Source organism: Solenopsis invicta, chromosome 3, assembly GCF_016802725.1.
Source record: "Solenopsis invicta isolate M01_SB chromosome 3, UNIL_Sinv_3.0, whole genome shotgun sequence".
Lineage (NCBI taxonomy): Eukaryota > Metazoa > Arthropoda > Insecta > Hymenoptera > Formicidae > Solenopsis > Solenopsis invicta.
The window spans coordinates 26,584,859-26,608,548 of record NC_052666.1 but is presented as its reverse complement, the minus strand read 5'-3'; the positions used below and the strand labels follow the sequence as shown (position 1 = coordinate 26,608,548).

Here is a 23,690-nt window from a genome sequence, read left to right as displayed (position 1 = left end):
GTCCCTGAAATAGATTAACTGCGCACAACAATGACGTAAAATTCAAAAAGGAGAAAATATTGTTATACAATCTGAAGAGGATTAAATTTAAAACTACGGCCAAGATAATTTTAGCACATGCGCGCGAACAGAAAAATATATTGCGCGGTGGTGAAAGGCGTTTGCAAACCGCGGTCTGCCTACCCCGGTACGGCGCGACAAATTCGACGAGGCGCGGTTTCTTGATGCGTGTAACGTTGACAGATACAGGCGATTCGCTTTGCCGAAAGTTTCCTAAGTGGGAGGCTCGTCTGTGGTCATTCACTGACGATTGATCATTCACTGGTGCGCTTTAGCCTAAACGCCGGATAAATGCTGGCGCGCGCAATCGCGCGACATGCGCCTTTGCAACTGGGTCATCGGCGAGCACGAGCGTCTGAAAATCCATTTCTGGCCTCGTCGAGAGAGAGTCCGTCTATCCAGGTCAGGCGAGCAGGATCGTCGCTGTCTGGCCGCGTCGCGCGCTGCCGTTTTACCACTGTTCGTTGTAGTATCAAATCGTGTTCGTGTCCAGCCTGAACGATGGGATGGACTACGTTACGCACGCGAGTCGTTAGTACTTTTTTTCCTCTGGTGAATTATTTTCTAGCTAGATCGCAAGACCGACGGTGCCGCATGATCCAGTGGACTCGCTCGACGAGTACATCACGAGCAGGCCGCCCTGGTTGAAAAGTGTCTAACAGTGCTCCTAATTCCCGATGATTATTAAGAATACTACTAGCATTTTCTAGTGACACCGTTTCATGTCGACATAATATTGTTACTTACTGATCTTCGTTATATTCGTCATCACTCGCAAATTAAATCTACGTGATTTTACGTTTAATCGTAATATTAACTGAGAGGAGTCGAAAAGTATACATTAATGCATGGATCAAGTTTATATAATGATAATTCGAACGTGGGCACGCCGTGTTATTAGACGGATAAGGAGCTATTCATTGTGAAGCGAGCACAAAGAGGCTAATGTTGCGACAGCGAACAATGGCCGAGCATATTCTCAATGACCACGGGGATCAATGACAAGTTGACATACGCGTATTGTCAATGAATATATTCCTACAGTTGCAAACGGGCGAATCGCAGTGTTATCTCCATAGAAACATTTCAACCAGGGTGGTGTATTGACGCACTTGTTTTCAAACTAACGTGTTGCTAAGCGCGTATTGCGATAGAGATGAAACTCTCAATCGCAGGACGAAGAAACCTTATCCTTTTGTATCATGTGGAAAGATTGAGATAACATGCGGCTCAATATGATCGCCACTTAAAATTTTATAAAAGAATCGCATTTATCATTTATAAGTTATTTTTTTAACCACAACCGATAAAAGCTATCAAGATTTATACGCAGCCAATTATTGGCGATTATCAGTTTTATTTATCCAGACTTAAAATATCTGGTTTTAAATTGAAGCGCACACTCCAAATTCAAAATTCGTGCCTGAATAACTCATATAATCTCGTTATTTTGTATGCGATGATTATTATCCGCAAGACGGCGTTAATATGATTATAGCGGGGGAGTCGCTGGAATAATGCTCCCCACGTGGATGTACATTAAACTCATTGAGTCACGTGTCCGTAGGGTTCGCTCCTTTCTCATTCACAGGGGCGCGTAAACATGCGAATTGATACGCAAAGAAGCGTGTAATTGTCCTTTAAGGGATGATTCTGTGTGCAATGATAATGAACTCTTCTCTTGTTCGCGAAGCGTAAACATTTTTATACAGACTGCCCTAAATCGTCTTTGTTATATTGTATACGGATACATTAATCGAAATCTAGTTCATGTTTTCTTACCAGAAATTCCTCGTAGTATCTTATTTACACTGTTAAATTTGTAGTGTCGCATTCTACTCAATTTGAGTTATTTTTAATCATTCTTAGGTCGCCATTACTCATAAACAAATACAATAAAATTAAACGAGTTAACTATAAAAATGTTAAATTTGATTCAAATTTAATGTATTATTTATTAGGTGCATGCGTTAATAAGGACATTATTTACTTTAAAACTAAGCAATTTAACCGCATAAGTAGATTGATTAATGAAGGTTATTCTTTTAACTACAAATTTTGTGTTAAAATATTAAATTTCAATACACATAAAAGTTAAATATAACAAAATGTTATTTAATTCAAGGAATTTGTATAAATTTGATTCTTTAATATTTAACAGTGTATAATTGTTTGATTGTCAATATTAATTGTTCTGATAATTAAATCTAGAAATAAAATTTTGTATTAAGTAATTTTTAAGATCTAATTCAACCAAATTAAATGAAAAAAACTAAAGTTTTATTAAAATTTATTTGAAACTCTACTTTCGTAATTTTCAAAATTTCACTCAATTGAAACTGCATTTTAGACTTCATGTGTTTCCAAAAATAACATTTTTCAATGCTGAAAAGGCATTATACATTTTATGAAAATAATGATAAACCTTCCTAGATGTTACTTACTACGAAGGAAATTGTGGAAATATTAAATATTCTATATTAAATATATTATATTAGATGTTATTTTAAATATTAAAAAAAGGGTGTGTTATGTAAGAAAATATGCATGTTTTTATGAATTACCGATTACAGAAGGAACTTTTCGGGGGCGGTGAGGCTGGTCAACCGGATGGGGTGACCAATCGGAAGATGTCGAACGGTTCGACCGGAAGTCCCAAGCTAAAATGGTTGAAGGCGTTCAAGAGCCTAAAGACCAGCTCGCCCACGACACCGCCGCTGTCTGACAAGTGAGCTACTTATTTCCTTTCCATTAATACTTAATTTCCACCACGTGCATGACGCGAAAAAACGACCGAACAAAGTTTCCGACGCGACGGAGATGGTTTTTCAACACCGGGCGACACCGGGAAACTATATTTGCTCTCTATATGTACACTCTTCGATACAAGTCCCGGAAATGAAAGAGGATCACTTTTACTTTTCGAGTAAATCCGACATTGATTGTCTCATCCGTGTTTCTCTTTGCTAAACTTTGTTTCGCGACGCTCAGTAGAAAATAGCGCAGCTGGATACATTCGTGGGACCCGCAAATTGGAATTCGCGAGATAACATCGAAAGGAAATAAAAACAAAACAGATTTATTTAACTCAAAATCATATTTTACAAAATTCTAGCGAAAATCATGTATCCTAATTTTTCTTCTTCGCTCTCACAATAGTGTGTATTTGAATGAAAATTAAATAAATAATGTGCATATTAAAAACGACTGTTTTGCGAATCCCATGATGTATGCATGAAATATAATAACGAATGCTCTTCAAAGATTAGACATCGCTTTATCGTGATGTAGATAGACAACTCTAATTCGACGTTATTCTCCCATCATGTTACTAATAGGAAATTAGAAATTTTCTCGCAAACTCTAAACGTTGAAATAGGAATGTAGTCGTCGTAGCACTCTTATTCAACATGTATTAACTGAATTAAATGCGAAAGTTCTGCAAGGAAAGATTGTGTTTGTATTTCGCGAGCAATTCATTCATCAAACATTTCGTTCGCAATGGAAACGCGCCGTCACTGTCATGTTGGGAAAACAAATGGCATAAAGTAAACAAAGTTTTTTTTCTTGTTGCACCTTCGCATACCTATAGAACGATTGTTGTCAAAGTCAATTCTCAAGACGAGACCGTTCGAGTTAATATATGCTTTTACTTCCGTGTGCTTTGTAAGTTTCCCAATTAGGGGAACCATAGACGTTAGACGAAAGGGAACTTTGAATAACCGTAGATACTGTTTTGCGAATGCTCGACTAATAAAGAGGAAAGCAGGCAACCATGTACCACGCAGTTTCCACCGTCGTCGCCATGTCCAGGTAAGTTACAGATTGTTCGTGAATCTCAGTTGACATTTGCAATTCTACTTCTGACATTTCAAGACGGATATTTCTTAAGACATTAAACACACAAGTTTTTACCGTTTAACAATCGGAGAGTTGATACTTATCTCATTCTTATTATTTTATTCTTCCGTATTAACAGACCGCATTGAAATCCCTGTGTTAAGAGTGTTTTCATTTTCTTTTCTTCCCACCTTAAATTCTGTTTTGTAAATTAATAAAAAAAAAGAAGTGCGCCATACGCGATATCGCTATTAACTTTCCATGGTCCAACGTTCTTTTCGCTGCTTTTCTAGTCCAACCGGATGATGTTCAATGCAATCTTAACATAAGAATTCTTGTTAGTATTCCAATGACAGAAGAAAAGCTAAAAAACTAACAAGGGTATCATACGGAAAAGATATAAAGATCGGTTTATTGCCGATAAACAATTAAAGGGAAAAAAATACATCAGTGTATTTTTGGTAAAAGTAATAACAATAACAAAATAACTGAAAAGTAGTGAAGAGAATGATTTATTTCCCGTGAAAGGACATCGATTAAATGACATAGAAATTATGACGCCACATGTGTAAACTGTGATACTATCTTACATTTACAAAATATCGAAAAAGTAAGTCGTCGAGATTTAGGACCATTTTGCAATAAGATGCTATTATTAAACGACCCATAATTGGGACTGTCACGTTACGCACAATTTTTTTTATCAAATGATGCTGCCCCGTTTTCATTAACATCATGTCATATTTAAAAAGGATTAATAATTCCTGAATCATTCTCTTTTATAACTAGATCAATTGAATAAGTTTTAAACAAATTTTTTTTTAATTCCAACATTGCACGTTCCAATATTGAATTTGATTGCTCTTACAATTATGTAACTTTATGATGCCTTGTACTACACATGTTAGTGGACCATAATCATGGAACAGATGGAAAATCTTTTGACATCTTATATTTACATCTTATAACATACGTTTTCTCATCTATGAACAATAAATGGACAATCTCTATGATTTGAAATTTTGACTTGATCAATACTGGACAGATTTAAAACAACGACAAATAACAATGCTTTAAAAATTGTAGTATACTTACGCATGTGTTTAATCATTGCAACTCTCAACTATTATATTTCTATCAATTATGTTTGTTTTATTCTTGTTAATTCTTATTAATGTATTAGACTCAAAATGACTAACAAGTCAAATCGAAACGTTCCTATATATCATTTTAAACATTTTTCATTAAATATATTCTTTTTATCTTCTCGTTTTTTTATCTAACTTCTTTGATTCTAATTCATGAATATTTCATACTCTAACAAAAATAATGCAAAAAAAACTAGATTTTAATTGTAAAATGCTCTTTAAACTTCATTCTTTCATATGAATAGTCTTTCATTTTTCTTCGTTTGCGATTAAATTGTTAATAAAAACCATCATTCTTGTAAGGATTCAAACGATTTTAGAAAAGTATTTAAAGAAAACTATACGGTCAAAATTAAAAATAAAAAAAAATTAAGAATGCCTCTAAATTATTCTCAAGATTTGATCACATTCTTACATACGAAATGACTAGAGAACCTCCTTAAAATGGGAAATTAGCCTGGGTGTTTTTTTCAAATCTCTGATTGGACCATGGAGGGTTACTCTTGAATTTAATTGTTGGATAAATGTAGGTTTTCTTATTTAATTTAATTGCACTCTTCCCGCAAGCGCACGTATGACGAACGTTGATAATAGCACGATCGCAAGGGAGCACGCGCACGTTGATTTTCGCGAGGGAAACCGTTGGACCCGTGAACAAGGGAGATTGCTTTCGCAGGAAGAGCCTCGATTCCGAGGGTGGGCACACCTGGCGCGAGTACACGTACCGCAAGATCACGCCGTGCGACGCGTGTGGCCAGGTGCTGCGCGGCCACAGTCGTCAGGGCGTCCGGTGTCGCGGCTGCAAGGCGAACGCGCACACGGACTGCATCAACATGGTGCAACCGGCGCTGTGCCCGAGCCTGGCGCCGAAGAAAGGCGGCGGCATACCGCTTCTACGGCGGCAAAAGACGCAAGTACCCGCCGACGAAGTACCCGCCGACGAGGTGCCGGCTTCATCCGAGCACAGTGAGTACGAATCAGATGTATGCGTTACACGCGAGATTCACGACGCGCGTTTTCTTCCTATCCACCCGCCCTTCCCGCGCCATCAGCGACGTGACAACTCTCTCATTGTCGAGGACATTTTATCGGTGAACGAAGGGAACCGGTCGATTTCTCGATAAGCTTGTTATCTCTCGCCGATTGAATCGGGGGATCTTTTTTTTTCTATTTTGCGGGAGAATCCGTCGGGTTTCCCTTCATGCATGACGCGTAGTTAAAAATTGTTAGAAATCTATTCGGAGATACAGCCAACGCGAGAGGATTTTTTTTTCGCAATTTCTCTTTATCGTGCTCTACGTGTATAGCAACGAGTGAATGGATGAGTGAATTCGGAAGAAGAAATTCGAGAAATAAAAGTCATTGAAATGAATTAACTAAACTTTCCTATGCACAGGAGAATCATTCATTTGGTGATTTATAGAATATGAATTGGATTTTAGACTTTTGAATCTAAAAATCTTTCAAGAGTCTCGGAATTTTACTCTACAATTCCATTCATTCGCTGAAATTGTGTAACTGTTACATTAAAATGTAGTGAAAGAGTAAAATGCGCGTCTACAACATACAAAGTTTTGACAAACAGTATTCTTTATTATGGACTATATAACTTGCTCTTTTTTTTTGTGTAAAACTTCAACTAGATAACATTTATTCGTAATTTTCAAGATTTTACCATGAAATATCAAACAATGACGCAAAATCATGCTTTTGTTAAAATTCTTGAACCGTTTAGAATGTTTAGATTTTAGAAAAAGAGAATTTATTTATTTCCCATGGAGCATCTCTCTGCATTACGATTTAAGGATGTATGATAGCACTTCTTTAGTCTGCATTCGATATATAATATTTAGAATAATAAAATAATTATTATTAAATAACAGGATAGTTTTTAAACGTACATAATTATCATATTTAATTTTTAATTACCTATTCATTTTTAAGTAAATTATTATCTAATTTTGAAAGAATTTATTTATAAAAATAAAGCATGAAAGCTCTTTTGATTTCAATACCAATTTATAAAGCGTAAAATTTGTATTTTGGATCATTTATCGGTAAAATTAAAAGCATATTATGTGCTTAATATATTATTTTATATATAATATTGTTACGGTCGTGCGATATTTGTAATGTGTCACCGTATAGTTTATGTAATCGATAGTAATGAGTTGACGGTCGCTCGTTGACGACGGTTGTTGTTATGTTGCTGACGTCTGGAGCCACGTTTCGGTGACAGACGTGTTCTAATAAACGTCTCAGTTTCTTTTAAAGAATCTGCTCAATTATTTATTGTGCGTGAGTGCGCGTGAGTGCCTTGTGCCACCGTCGGACGTAACAATATTAATAAATATCTGCATTACTTCTTTGAAAGAAAAGTTGCATTGTTGTTAAATTGAATTATATTATTAATGAAATTTGGCAACATCGAATTAAATAATAAAGTTGGCTATTTTTGAAATGCATATTATATTATGACTATTCTGACTTGACAACTTACTAAAATTATTCAAACTACTGTATAATATACAGAGATTGTACATTGCATGAAAAGCATAAGTTTTAAAAATGTAAATAAGACTAAGAAAAGAAAAACCATAATAATTCTTCTTCGAAGAGATTAAACAATATTTGCGACCTAAAAAATTAAACGCATTTTATTCGTTGTTGCCAAGTTTTAAAAGTTTTACTTGTCAAATTCAGGTATTAGAGATCACTTTTCTCATAAATTATACTTGCTTATATTTTATGCTCTGTGTATTTGTTGAAAAATATAGTTTACATTAATATAGTTTATATTAGGTATTTTTTTTAGTTTACATTACGTATTTTTTATTTTATTCTTGTTAGTATAAAATATATTGTGACAGATAAGTGGTCAATGTACACTATTCGCCGTAAAGGTACGTGTTACGGACAGGGATATTTCATAATAATTTTCTGAAAAACTATACGGTGAAGTGATTTAAAATTTTGCATAGAGAAATAAAATACATCAATAAACATCTTAACAAAATATTACAGTAATGGTATTATCCTCGAAATTCTATCATGCATCCTTAATTCAGGAAAATTATTCATCCATTCGTGCTGTTGCTAAAGCCGCTATATCGTTTATCGCGCGCCATCTCTTATCATTTTATCAACGCCAAAACGAAACAAAAAGGGAAGAAGAAGACAGATCAATGTGACGAGAAAATTGAGCACTTGATCATATGCGCGATTTGAAAACCACGAAAAAAAAAAATACAGTTTAGCCCGGTACGCTTTTGCATTGCTGTGTCTCTTTATCCCGTGTGGGCAGGCGTGGACGCCATATACCAGGTGCTGAAGCAGGCAGGCGAGATCCGTGGAAACTCGACAAACTCACCACCTACGCCTCCCACAGCAGAACATCCCCCCTCCGGTGCAGCACCTTCGTCAGCGAGGGCCTCCTCCCATCCCTGTTCCTCGTCCACCTCTGGTAAGGCGCACCAAGAATTCCTGCCGACCTTGGAACGTACATCGGAACCCCGAAAATTTTCCTCAGAGACAGTGGCGGATTACGTGCACGTCAAGGTCTCGAGGTGCAGGAACTCGCATTCCGCAATTTTCGTTGCTCGACTTCATTTTCTTTACATTGTTATTAAACCGTTGAATTTTAACTACTAAAAATACTATGAAACTATTAAAAATACAGTACTGTTTTTTTATTTGAATTTTTTATTACACGATACGATAATATTTTAATATTATAATATTGTGTGATAAGAAATTTCCGGGGCAAGAATTTTTAATAGCATATTCTGAATACGGCTCTTGCATTCTAAATGCAGCAATCCGCCACTGCGAAAAATTCATAGAATTCGATATTCAACGCTATAGCTCAATTTTGACAATCGATACGCTTGTGAAGCTGAAAGATGTCGGAGTTATTGGGGCATATCTCTCTGTCGATGTAGTACTGGAGCAACATATTTCTCTCGAATGTGTATCTTATTTTATCTAATCTAATTGTAAGTTCGTATCGATATTTAATCCATTATTTTTTTAGTATAATTTTGTACAACATTCCCCAATTTTTTAATTTTTATTCTGTAAACTCAATAGCCTTTCTCGTTGGTAAAAAAAAAACTTTTTAGTTATTATTTTTGTTTTTTAGTATTGTAGTTATTACTGTACTCAGAAAAGAAGATACGAATATAAACTTGATTTAATGTATTGCAACGTATTTATTTCTATTTTAATTATACGTGAACATGAATTTTATTGACAAAAAAAGAGAATTATACTGAGAAAAAAGTTGTTAGCTTAACTAAATTTTTCAACTCGATTAAACTTTTTTCAGTTCAAATATTTATATATTTGACTTAAATACATAAAATACTTGTTTCAGTTTAATCATTTATATATTTAATTTAATTACATACATATTTAACTTAAATGCGTAAACACGTCAACTGAAGAAATTCAATCAAGTTGGAAAACTTAGTTAATAATTTTTTTTCTCAGTGTACGACGAATCATCAAACGCATTCAAAATTGTTACGTTCTTCAAAGAGAAGTAACATGAGTTATATCAAATTTTCTACCTTTATGATAGTTCCGTCTCATATTCCTATCTTCTTGTCTATTAGTTAAGTTGTTGTTATGTAATTGAATTTATTTATTATTTCTTTTTGTAAGCACGTGTATGTGTGTGCGTGTTCAATGTCGCTCCTGCTCCAGTACTATCAGTTCCAAGGTCTTGAAGTCACTCTATGTGTTTATGTAAAGCCGCTCGTCTTCTTCAGGGACATGACTCGTAAAATTCGTAATCTATCGATTCTTTAATGTACACTCCTTTCTTCTTCTTCTCCTTCTATCACTTACTATTTGTTTTTCTATTGCCGCTTCTTTCTTCTTCTATTTCGTATGCTGCTTGTCATTAAGATTAATTTGACCAATTTTTAAAGGTAAGTTGCTAAAGTCGTTGTTGGCACTGTTTAGCATTCTGTTATTACGTTACACTATCGAAAAGATTATCTCAATGATTACGGCGTTACGTTTATTGTTACATTTGTCGCACCCAGGACGATAAACGCCATCTGCCCAATCACATGTTCTACCTATTACACTTTTATCTGTTTTACTTATCATTACGGTAATCCTTAATGTTCTGTACATATTAGTATTTTTTTTTTACGCGTGTGATCGTGACGAAATATTTCCAGATCATTAAGATTTGGGCCACATTACTAATAATTTTACGTATAAAAGTGCAAATGTATTGATTTATCGAACGGGCGGAGTTTTATTTTAATTCTTACAACAATGAATTATGCACTCTTTACTGTCTTCATTTCAAGCATGCTCGATTTTGAAGGAGTTCTCGTAGAGTCCCAAGAATCACGACGGTAAATTGATCGAGGATTTATTGGGTTTTTGAGCTGACTTTGTCGTCGTGGGTGTCTCCTCGACGACGAGAGAAATATTTTATCGCTTCTCGCCCTCTCGACTTTTATCTCGCTCTTATCACAAAGGCTTAAGTTCCCTTCCCAAATCACCTCTCATTAGCTTTTCATCATATGTTCGACTGAATATCTATAATAATAATAATAATAATAACGGCTAATGATGACGACGGTATTAGTAACCGTAATAATTTATAAACATTAACGGTAATAATCATAATAAGTAGATATTAATAAATAATACCGGTGTTAGTGATTAAGTTAATTATAACGATTATTCGCAGCATCAAGTTACAGTTATATAAAACTACTCAACAATATAACTGTATTATATAACAGTTACATTGATGTGGGGAAATTATAACAGTTATATTAACTGTAACTTGTTTACTGAGTTATGTTTAAGACTTTCTTTTTCGATCATTTAATTATTGCTTCTGCTCTTCCCCTTTTTCTTTTCGTGTACATTCTTTTTACAACAGTAAACACATGCGAAACAAAACTGTGAGGTGCCATAATAAGAATATCGTACATAAAAAAAACCAAGTAATCAATCATCATAAATAACGAAGAATAACACAAGAAGGGACTAACGCGAAAAGAATATCGCCGACTAACCCCTCCCCTCCCCCCCGAGGAACATCAGTAACACCAGGATTTCCAGCCTGTGTGCCATAAGCCTAACGCGAACCATTAACGAGAACTTGTGCGAGAGTTTGACGATTTCCGTAACCCTTTAAACAAGACTGAGAGGTCTCAGCTGAGAAATCGAGTGAAGAGTGAATCAGAAAGACGAACTGACCGCTGGAAGAGAGAAATGTCAGAATGTCGCATGATCGCAGTGACCGTTGTTGAAATTTGATTGATCAGGACGCGGCAGCGGCGGTTCCACTTCCGGCACGCGACCCTTCGGACAGCCTCTGGTGCTGATGTCGCAGGAGTCGACGCCTTCGACGTCGGCCTCGCTAAGGACACCCGACGTGGACGTGCAAGCGCAGCGCGGTGCCAATAGAAAACGATGACGGTGCGTCGCATCGCGTCGCGTCGCATCGCATTGCATCGCGTCGTCTCGATCGAATGGCGCATTCTCGCGCGACGAGTGCATCCAGATGCATCTCCGCGAACACGACGAATCCTTGCGGGAAGGATCCACCCCGAGGACATCGGCAGCGTCATCGCTTGTCGTCTCGTCGTTTCTCTTCCCGCTCCTCGAGCAGTATCGATTTTATTTATTCGTTTGTCGCGACCTGTGTTTCCCCCTCGATTTTCATCCCACTACTCTCCGCACGGGGCAGGAGCACACATTTTACGGACGTTCTTTGGGTATCCATCGGATATCTAAATATATCCCGGTAACCTCCGGATTTTCGAATGTTCGTTAACTGCCGCTATTTATTACACACGGGAGAGTGAATATTAAACGCACGAACAGAGCATGATGAATATTTCGTGTTACATGTCGGATATGTAATAGCAGTATTACTAAAGATTAAAAAGTCCGGATACTGCGGGATATTATAGAAATATCCAGAGGGACATCTCGAAATGTCTATTAAAACGTCAATCGTGTTGTACAGAATAATGTCATCTGTACTAATTCACTATAACTCGACTACGTTTTCGTGACGCTCGAGGAGACACGTATTTCGCGCTCGTTGATTAATAGTCGCTAATGGACGACCACGGAGACAGCGAATAACGGACAGATGCGCAAACGTGGGTGTCGATTCTCAGTCGAGTGTATCGATCCGGCTGTACACATATAGGTCACCGTATATTATATCAACAGCGATCGAAAAGCAGCTTTCTCACGCGATCGAGCGCATCACGAATGCACGATCATTGGAAATTTTATTTCGCCGAGGTAATTAGCTAGCCGTACGAGGAAGGAAAAGAGTAGGGGGAAGAGGAGGAGGAACACGCGCGGATACATCCAGATGCGGAAAGAGCAAAGGACTGCAGAGGTCGACGAGAAGAGCGCAAATACACGCTTTAATTTGAACCCGATTCGCGCTTAACGTCAGGAGTGTGTTAGCCTATTTATCTACCCACTCGACATCGCAATTGTTCGCGACGATTCATCATACTTAGGATTGCTTGACGTACAACGAGAGAACACTGTTTCGAAGTGTCGTTTCGAGCCAAAGTGTAATTCGAATGAAAGTTCCAGTTATTTGCTACACACGCACACACACCACGACTGTTTTAAAATGTAAACTATTTTAAATACAGGGTATCTGCAGACAAGTGCTATTTGAAATAATTTCTAAACCGCAGAAGATACGAAACAATGTTTCGAGTAAAACTTACCCTCTTTCAAAGAAAACATTTCATAATAGACATATATATTTTTTAAGTGAAGATGTGTTTTTAAGATTTCAAGATAACTTTTTTTTATTTTTATTTATTTTTTTTTAAATAAAATTATATGAATTTTTTTACATAATATGATTCTTTTAATTATTTTGCATATTAAATTGTGATTATCAAAAAATCAATAATTTATCGAGATATTTTATATTTTAAATTCTATTATTTTTTGACATTAAGTATAAATTATCTCGTAAATTATTCATTTTTTAGAAATTGTGACTTAATACTTTCATCCACAAAAATAATGAGATGCATTAATTACTGTAAATAAACATATAGTTTCTTTTATAAAAAATTACGTCACTACGTATTGCAAATTGCTCAATTTTTGGAAGAGCAACTATATTTTCTTTACACCAATTTTATTATACATAAAAGTATTAAGATACAGTTCCCAAAAAATAAATAGTTTATGACATATTTTATGCTTTATGTAAAAACATACTAGAATAAAATATATAAAATATCTCGTAAACTATATTGTAGGAGATACGAAAAAAAGTTTCAAGTAAAACTTACTTTCTTTCAAAGCAAACATTTTATGGTAGACACATATTTTTTAAATGAAGATGTGTTTTTGTGATGACTTTTTCAAGATGACTTTTGTTTATTTTTTTCATTATCTAAAAAAGTGCATTGCATCGATATTTGATTTCTCAAATTTTATTGTTGTCGATTTTCCGAAATGCTGATTGGTTCTCATTCAGCGCTTACTTCGTAAATGGCTGTACGTCATCGCGGACATTGCGTATTTTGACTACGTGTATTGAGAGGTAAATAGTGTAATATTCAATTTGTAATTTGTATGAAATTATGTAATATTAAAAGCTTTGTAACGCGCACGTAGCACGTACCGTTTTGTCTCGTATAACTATAAAATTCATTTGATCACTATTTAACCAAACTTTAGTTGATTTCACCAAACATTTCTCTCAGCGTGGGAAAAGCCATGTATTTATATATGTATTTAGATAAATCATATAATTTTTTATCAGTATCGACCACATCTTTCTTTTACGGCTAGATTGGTCTTACCTTTTGTTGATTCCAAATTTATTCTGATTGAATGTCAACTAGATAATTTGAGTAATGACTGAATGAATCGAAGAAGAATGTATTTTACCAAATTAAAATTTTTTAATACATTTATGTTGGAAGTGGGTGTATTCTAAAGAAAAAATTACAAAAAATTATGTTTAATGATATAAGACTTTAAATATAATTTTTAAAGTTGATTATTTATTTTCTCAGAATTTCATGTTAGTACGGGAGTATGCTCTCCCAAATACTTGAACTATATAATATCTGGAAATGTAACCGGATCAGTTATTCATATTTCTAGTCTATAAGAATAAAATACATCAAAAGTTTAAATTAAAATTAAATATTCACGAAAGGGATGAAATAAAAATAAGAATTATACATAACAAATAAAAATAATTTTAATATTAAAAAAGCATTTTAAATTGCTACGAACATCTTCGTGACACGTGTAAGAAACATCGCTTATTAAGCGATACGTAAAATAATGATTTAACAATTCGGACGCGCTGGATGCGGGATCAATGACGAGCTCGTTGCAAATGTGTCCTGCTTTCCGAATCACGTTTAACGCACGTCTAACGTCGACTAAGCTTTCCGAACCACAATTCTTACGACACTTGTATTTGTTACAAGCCGTAGTCGCAGGCAGCATGTCACTTAAAGGAGACGCACTTTCTGGGGTGCTTTTGTCAACCCGCGACATACTCACAAATCGTGGTTAATCCAGCTGATCGGCCGGTTAAACGCTAGGTGCAATGAGACATGGTCTAACTGAACCGATAACGTGAAGTCAGAGTGCACATTACAACGGTCCCCGATACCGAATCGTACCCCATAATTTCAGATGTGTTCAATCGAACGCGGAAATTATTTTCTGAACGAATCACAATGTCTAGTGCATTTATCACAAAAATTTAAAATAGAAATAAAAATTATACTTAAAGGTAAAAAAAGTTTCTGCGTTAAAAAAATCATTTTATAGCGCTGCAAGCATCTTCTCGGGGCACCTGCAAGAGACATTGCTTGTTAGGAGATTAACGAAATACCGATTTAACATTTTGGACGCGATGGATACTGGTTCGATAGTGAGCTCGTTACGAATGCGTTCTGCCTTTTGTATCACGTTTAACGCACGTCTAACGTCGACTAAGCTTTCTCAACCACAATTCATACGACACTTGTATTTGTTACAAGCCGTAGTCGCAGGCAGCATGTCACTTAAAGGAGACGCACTTTCTGGGGTGCTTTTGTCAACCCGCGACATGCTCACAAATCGTGGTTAATCCAGCTGCTCGGCCGGTTAAACGCTAAGTGCAATGAGACATGGTCTCACTGAACCGATAACGTGACGAGAAGTCAGAATGCACATTGCAACGGTCTCCGATACCAAATTGTATCCCGTAATTGTACATGTGCCCAATCAAACGCGAAAATTAATTTTTGAACGAAACGCAATGTCTTGTGCACTTACCACGTTGAGAGAAAAAAATGCTAAATTTTAATACATAATTATTCGAATAGTAATAATGAAATATTTACTTAAAGTACATAAATATTTATTGTAATAGAAAAAATAAAACCTAAATTAAATCAGTGATTCTTCTACTAAATATGTATTTACATTTATTAAATATTTTATTATTACTATTCGAATAAATATTTATGAAAATCAAATAATTTTTCACTCAGTACACGAAAAGCTGAAAAAATATAAATTTTACATAAAAAATCAAAGAATTTCTTTTTTTTAAAATTATTTTATGTTTATGCAAACGTCTACTTCATGGCACGTGCAAAAGACATTGTTAGTTACGCAATTCGTGAAATAACGATTTAGCAATTTGAACGCGCTGGATCGATAGTGAGCACGTTCCGAATATGTTCTGCCTCCTGAAACATATTTAACGCACGTCTAACGTCGATTAAGCTTTCTTAACCACGATTCGTACGACACCTGTATCTTACAAGCCATAGTCGCCGGCAGCAAGTCACTTAAAGGAGACGCACTTTCTGGGGTGCTTTTGTCAACCCGCGACAAGCTCAAAAATCATGGTTAATTCACCTGATCGGCCGGTTAGACGCTAAGTCCAATGAGACATAGTCTCATTGAACCGATAACGTGACGAGAAGTCAGAGTGCACATTGCAACGGTCTCCGATACCGAATTGTATCCCGTAATTGCATATGTGCCCAATCCAATGTAAAAATTAATTTTTGAACGAAACGCAATGTCTTGTGCACTTACCACGCTAAGAGAATGAATTCCCAAATTTTAATAAATATTTATACGAATAGTATTAATGCAATATTTACTTACAGTACATTGCAAAAATCGCATATTTTGACTATGTGTGTTGAAGGATTAATAATGATTTGTATAAAAAATTATATAATATTAAGAGTTTTGTAACGCGCGCCTGTTTTGCCTAAGTTGAATGAAATTATATGGATTTTTTTTACGTAATATTGATTATTTTACACACTAAATTGTAATTATCGAAAGTTAATAGTTTATCAAGATATTTTATATTTTATTCTGTATTATAATTTGATATAAAGTATCTCGTAAATAATTTCGTAAATTATTCATTTTTGAAACTGTGACTTAATACTTTCATCCACAAAAATAATGAGATGCATTAATTGCTATAAAAGGAATATGTAGTTACTTTTATAAAAAATTACGTAACTGTATTTTGCAAATTGCATAATTTTTTAAGAAGCAACTTTGTGTTTTCTTGACATCAATTTTATTATGCATAAAAGTATTAAGATACAGTTGCGAGAAAATGAATAGTTTAGGAGATATTTTATGCTTTATATCTAAATATGTCATAATAAAATATATATACTGTCTCATAAATTATTGATTTTTCGATAACTATTTTAATACCTTTAGATGCAGAATAAATTGAGAAAAATCATATTTTATAAAAAAATTATATAAAATTCTATTTAAAAACATAAAGATCACCTTGAAATCTCAAGAGAATGCATTTCCATAAAAAATGTGTTCACCATAAGACGTCCCCTTCGAAACAAAATATTATTTTAAACATTTTTTCGTATTTTTCACGGTACAGCACTTATTTAGAGACACTCTGTATATAATATATATAAATATAAAATGCGAATGGATTTAGCAGAAGACGGAAGAATATCAAAATGCGGAGAGCTTATAAGATTATTATTTTCTAGTCTCATTTTCGCGGATTATTAAATGTCACGAGAACCAGTTTAATTAAGACATTTTTCGTTCCTGTTATATTTTTTTAACGCAAATATAATTTATAAATGCGAACTCGAGTGAAATAGATTGAAGGAAAAACAAAATTTTGCTTTCAACAAAAAAAACCTTCCCAGAGATACGTTTCAAATAACTTTATGCTTGTAAATACTGACTTTAACAAATATTAAATCGTAAAAGCGGATTTATTGCTTGAGCGAACGGAAAAGCAATTCGCAGTTTGTGGTTCGTTACGTACGTATGTAAATACAACCTGCGGAAGACAATTTGCGCTTTGCTGTCGATTTAAATCGATATAACACGGCCACTATTGCTTTTTACGTTGATAGCGAACGAGGCTATTTTATCGGTTCCATCGTATACTGAGGCACTCTTTATTATCGCAACGGACGCGAGATTTGTTTCACGTTCATTTCAATCCTCGATACGCGGCTGTTAGGTCGTTTCGACAGTTTCCCTTTCATTTATTTCTGTTTTTCGCGCAATGTGCGAAGTCAAGAGCGGAAATAATTGTAGGACAGACGAAACATACAGCTCTGCACTATGAAATTTTAGAAACGTGCTTTTATTGATGATAGAGCGATGAGAGTAAATATTTTAACAGTACGCTTTTACGGTCAATAGCTGTAATGAGCCTTAAATCATAAGAAATTGACCAATCATAGTCGATTATTTTCCTCAATTTGACTGTGATTGGTCAATTTTTTACAGCTTAAGGCTTATTACACCTATTGTAGACGAACCATTAGAGAGACGTCAAAACGCCTTTATACGACAATATCTTAAGAAGGTATTCTGGTTTAAAAGGTCGAAAAAATTGATTTTCTTTTATATATATATTCTTAGTATTTTTAGTTCTTAAGAAACATTACTCAAGTGTTTTTTCAATATTTAATAAATGGCAAAGCTATAAATTGCATGCTATACAGAAAAGGTGTACTTGAAACTTCAAAATCGTTTTTCTTGAAAGCTTTTTTAATCTAATAGGATGAATTTCTTAGAAATTATTAAGAACAGCAACACAAATCTTTTTTTACAAATACACCATACAACTCTGTAGCTGGAACTAGAATCATTATTATGTACTTATTATTTCTGTTTATAAAAAAATAAAAATTAAAATTTGTGAGAAATATAAAAAAAATTTTTGCCAAGGCTGTTATTTTGTCAAATTTAGACATTTTTATTTAATTCTAGTTCTAGCTATAGCTGGAAGTTTCATTTCTCTTGAATAGAAAAAGCTTTGGTTTCTTTGTTTTAAATATCAAAAAAGCTGCTATTAATTTATCCCACCGCCTCTACGCACTTTTTTGCAAATTATTAGTAATTAATGTATAACACACGAGAAAGTAGTAGTTTATAAATCTAAAAAATATAAAAATATTATTACACTGATAGTAATTAAAAGAGTATGCAAAGTTTGATATTAATTGGTTTTTAGGGCTTTAAAAAAAAATTGTTTTCTGAAAAACATCTTTTTTTCAGCTTTTCAAACCAGAATAGCCTTTCAAATTCGTTGCGAAAACCATTCGTTTCTATCGCTACGAAAAACTTGTCAGTTCTTTGTTGAATTTTTGTTGATCGAATATTGCAGTTTCCCTTATTACAATGTATCGTCGTATGATGCACTTATACCGTCAAACTACGCGATTAGGAGAAGAAGAAGATTGAAAGTATCCCCAATATTACTTAGAATAATAGGACCAAGGGGCTTGTTATTAAAATAAAAATTGTTATCCTACGCGCGCGCATTGAGAATACTATCTGTGAATTATTTTTCCCGACAAGAAAGCATATGTAAATATTGTAAATAAAAATCTTATTTTCCGCAATTTTTATTTCCCATATTTTATCGCGAGTCGTGTCCCGTTATAATTGTGCTGCTTGTAAGCTCTTTATTTCGGTGTATAAATTATGTTAAGTGCATTTGCAAAGAATTGGTTGTCCCGCTTACCCGTACAGCCGGTATTTCCATATTCGACGCTGACGCTCGATTATTTCTTTTAAGATACACCTTTGAGATTTGTCAAATTTTATTTGCAAAAACCAGATTATGTATCGCTCGATTAATTGCAGAGATGCATCCTATGTACATTGCTATTTTTCGTAATTTTTTTTTTATATTCAATACATTAAAGAGAATTTCGACAAATAATTCAAAAGAAAATTCTGTGAAAAGAAATTGAAATTAAATGAATATACAAATTTTTAATTTTACATTAATAATGTTAGTTCTAAGATTAATCCTACAATTATTCAAAATGTAAATGATACGTCGTCTGTTAAAGAAAGACATATCGCTTGTAATTTTTTGTTAACAAGTTCACGTTTTGTGAAACGGATTCAGTTTTCATTAGAAACAGCAGCATGTTTTCATCAGAACGGCAAACATTGATTTTCATACTGCAGAGATTTTTCTTCTGCTAGTCGCGGTTTTATTACGTCTAATTTTTTCGACGTCAGCGTGGAAAATGTGATTCTTTTACTGTGGCTAACACGTTTCTAACCGATAATTATGAAAAACCAAGCACCGCATAGCCCGCAACGTAGACGCGAGAGGTTGAACCTGCGGATGAAGAGCCTCAGCCTGGACTCGCCGGAAGGCACCGCGCACGTGCGGCACCGTCCGCGGGATTACTATGCCGCTGGTCCCAGAGAAACCACACCACCGCGACATTCTGACAGCGGCAGTATCAACAGGCTGTGTGAGTAACCACAGACGTAATAACGTAGCGTGTAATATCAGGTTGGCACGTACGAAGCGGTCGATTCCGCGAGAGAGCTTCCGATCGTAAAACTATTTAAAAGCTTGTTTAGTGAGTTGAGTGCTATTGCCTTCAAAGCTTAGTTACAAAAAAGACTCCAGTTACAAACGTACACTGAGAGAAAAATTTTTTCAAATGAAAAAAAATACGTTTTTTTTTAAACCGTATATTTTTATGCAAGAATTTGTTTAAGTTGTTTAAGTAAAAATATGTACTTTTAAATGAATAGATATATTATTATACATTAAGTATATAATTTTGTATTTTTACATTTTTTACATTTAAATAATGATTTACAGATCAACTAATAATATTATTAAACTGTTTTCTTAGACTTAAAAATCTGATTATCTTGAATATAAAAACAACCTAAAGGTAAATATTTTCTAGAACTGTAATAAAAAATTATTTGATTGAAAATTATTTCTTTATTTTATTTACATGAATATTTTAATTGAGAAATTGTTTTACTTGACTGCAAGTAAATAAGCTATTAGGATGCGAGTAAAGGATTTTTTTTAAGACATTCTTTCTCTCTCAGTGTGCAATGCACATTTTTTATACTCGCGTGTGAGCGCTTCTGTAAATTTATATTTTAATTCTCAGATATAAATTTCCAAGTTACGAGACGAAATTAATAAAATGCAAAATATTACAAAATTTACATTTTATTTTATAACTTGCAAATCGGCACGTAACGTTGTAGCAGTTCTTAATAACTTGCAAATTAGTACGTAACGTTGTAATGCAATTCGTAATATAAATCTGATATCGAAGAAAAAAAGAAAATACTTGAAGGGTTTTCTACAAAAATCAAACAAATCCATTTTTTAAAATCTGGATTATGGTGTCAAATCATTCTCTATAACTCTGTTAATTAAATGTCACAATGTCAGTTATTTCAAACAGAAAACGAGAAATATAAAAATAGGTAATAAATTTGAAATTTCTGCAAAAATCAAACAAGTACAGTGATTCTTAATGTTTTTGCTTCAATGAGCCCTCAAAATATTAAAGCCAAAAACTTCGTTTTTATACGGATTAAAATATCCGATAAAAAAATTACCATATTTATGCAAAGAGAATGAGGTAAACAGGTAAATAAGGTAAAAAATATAAAATTCTCGCATGAATAAAACAAGTAGATGTATTTTCTAGATGTATTTTTTTTAATGAGTCTATTAAAATATTAATTAAAGCCTAACTTTGTTATTATATCTATTATCCGAAAAACAAAATTACCATATTTATGTAATAAACTGTTTGAAGATGAGAAAATTTGTTTGTTTCATGAAAATTTAACTTTTTGGACTTGCCGGCCTTTTTGTAGAAAAACTCTTCATTTATACAAAATAAAATATTGAATTTTAGCACGTGAAATTCAAAATATATATGTATATAAATTAAATTTTGCGATTCTTCTTTTTTTTTAAAACATCACAAAATAAAATGAGTTAATAGCTTCAACAGAAAATACAGAACGTACCTAATTGCGAAACGCAACTTTAATTTGTCTGAGTGAACGAAATGAGAATTTTACATGTAGCAACCTAATTAGCCTTTGAACAGTGTACGAGCCGCGGATTCGCGCGTGCGAATGTTAATTTCCAGCACCCTGCAGCCCGGGTCAAAGCCACGGTATGCACAAACACGTGCGAAGCGCCATACGGATGTCCAGCATGGAGCTGCCGGACGATAACGAGAAATCGTACTCGTCGGCAAGCACGTCACCGTGCCCGTCGCCGCACACCAACAATCAGAACCAACTAAATCCACCTGGCAAGCGCGTTCTACCGCCGAACAATCTGTACGTCGTTCTATACAACTTCGAAGCACGACATCCAGACGAACTGGATCTCAAGTAAGAGCCTGTTACGCATAGCATGAGAAAAAACCAGCGTTTTTTCCATTTCTTTTCGCGAATATTTACGAAAATAATCATAAATGCTTGTCACAAAAAAATACATTGGATGCCTTAAGCATAAAAAATGTTTTTACTCATTCTATTTTTTTAATTTTAAATTAGATTTTGAATTTTTCTAATTTTTTTTACGTTTTCGATTATTATATATTGTAATTTAGAATAAATTTTCTTCGTAGCATAATTATGTAACCATACAATATAAACCTATAATTATATAATTATGATATGAAAAAAATTTATTATAAATTATAATTTATGCTCTTTAAACAAATTTTATAACTGCTTTTAAACTGATAATATAAATGTTTTTAAACTTTTTAAACAAGTACTCTCTCTTTAATAAGTACTCTTTTAAATAAGTTAGATACAAATTGATTTGAATAGACTTGAAATAAAATAAAATTATTTTATTTACTTATTTTATAATTATTTCAGAAATTAATTTGAATAAACCTAATAAAACTGTATTTTATTTATTTTATTTATACCTTTTCTATCTATATTTATTTTATATTTTATAAAATTTATCGATTAACTCAGTAACGTAACAATCAGTACGTTATACAAATTTGTTACATAAATAATTACAGATTCTAATCTTCAGCAATTATATTATCAATTAAACAGCAATTATAATTTTAAAGCAATTGTGATTTATAATCAGTTTTTTCGTAAGCATGTCGTAAATAATAAACAAATTGACTTACCAATCGATGCACCGCCAACTGCTTTTCCGTTTCTCTGCTCGACTGCTCGTCTGCTGCTACTCCTTGCTTCTACAATAGTTATCCTTTTAGTCCAATAGTTACTTTAAATAAGCCGAAGACATGATAATCGTCAATTTATTCGGCATTTTAATTTTTCTCTGCAAATTAAATCAGATCAGAATTAGCAAAAAACTTATTGACTACATCTATGAATAATAAGATAATGATATCTTTTTTTACGATATCTGTGATGATGTTTACACGCGATGTTTTTCTCAGATTTTAATTTCAAATCGTAATTTGATATGAAAAAATGTGATGGAAAAATCAAATCAGATCTTATACGTCACATCGTATCACGCGAGAATTCGAAATTCAATAGAAGAGTGGTCTATGTTACCGACATTACCGACGCAGTATACTGTATTCAGCGACACGACGGTCGCACGAATTACACTCGACGGAACTACCATGCTCGATTTGTCAATAATTTCGATGGTCGCACGGAGCTCACTTGACGAATCTGTCCCGATACAGTAACAAACTGTATTCCACGGCAGATTTTTCATCACACGCGATAGATCTCGCTACTACGTCTAAATGCTCGTTATTGCAAGACTCTAGCGCATCAACTTACATTCACAAGCTACGAAAGTGGCGAGATATCACCAACGGGAAATTCAAACGGTGACGCCAGGTCGACCGTTATCGCTTCTAAATTGTGATCGCCCTCTCTCGATCGAGCTCCTCTCCGCCGTCCTCTTCTCTCCGTTGTCGATACTCCGGATATACCCCCGATACTCCAAATAGATCAGCTCGGAGCGTTAAATGAGCTCGACGAGCGGATTGAAGGCGGGCAAGCGGGTGAACGGAGGGACGGCGTCGGACACGATCGCGATATACTTTCAGCACCGCGCACTCACACTCCGAAACGATCATCCTTCGCTCGAAGCCGATGGCTCCGATATCACCGACACTCGCGAGACCCGGCACCGTGCGAGTAAACCGCGAGGAAACGCGAGGAAACGCGAGGAAACGCGGAGCGGCCGCGGATTCGTACCGAAACGGTGGACGGTGCCGGGATAACTACTGGACCCCCTTTTACCCCCACTCCCGTCGCTTCCGAGCTGGCCGGCGAGCCCACCCACCC

The 23,690-nt window shown here is 34.5% G+C and overlaps 1 protein-coding gene across 4 annotated transcripts in view; it reads left to right on the top strand.

The window, feature by feature from the left end:
* Positions 1-23,690, top strand: part of LOC105207912 — a 71,933-nt gene that overhangs the window by 45,634 nt on the left and 2,609 nt on the right. For 2 of the 4 annotated variants that reach the window (XM_026133185.2, XM_039446679.1), the window contains exons 8-13: positions 2,634-2,788; positions 3,820-3,873; positions 5,725-6,014; positions 8,353-8,511; positions 19,673-19,849; positions 21,521-21,770. In XM_026133185.2, coding sequence (XP_025988970.2) covers positions 2,634-2,788; positions 3,820-3,873; positions 5,725-6,014; positions 8,353-8,511; positions 19,673-19,849; positions 21,521-21,770 — 1,085 coding nt within the window. The remainder of the gene's footprint in view (positions 1-2,633; positions 2,789-3,819; positions 3,874-5,724; positions 6,015-8,352; positions 8,512-19,672; positions 19,850-21,520; positions 21,771-23,690) is intronic. The other 2 variants (XM_026133186.2, XM_026133187.2) reach the window with 2 other exon arrangements.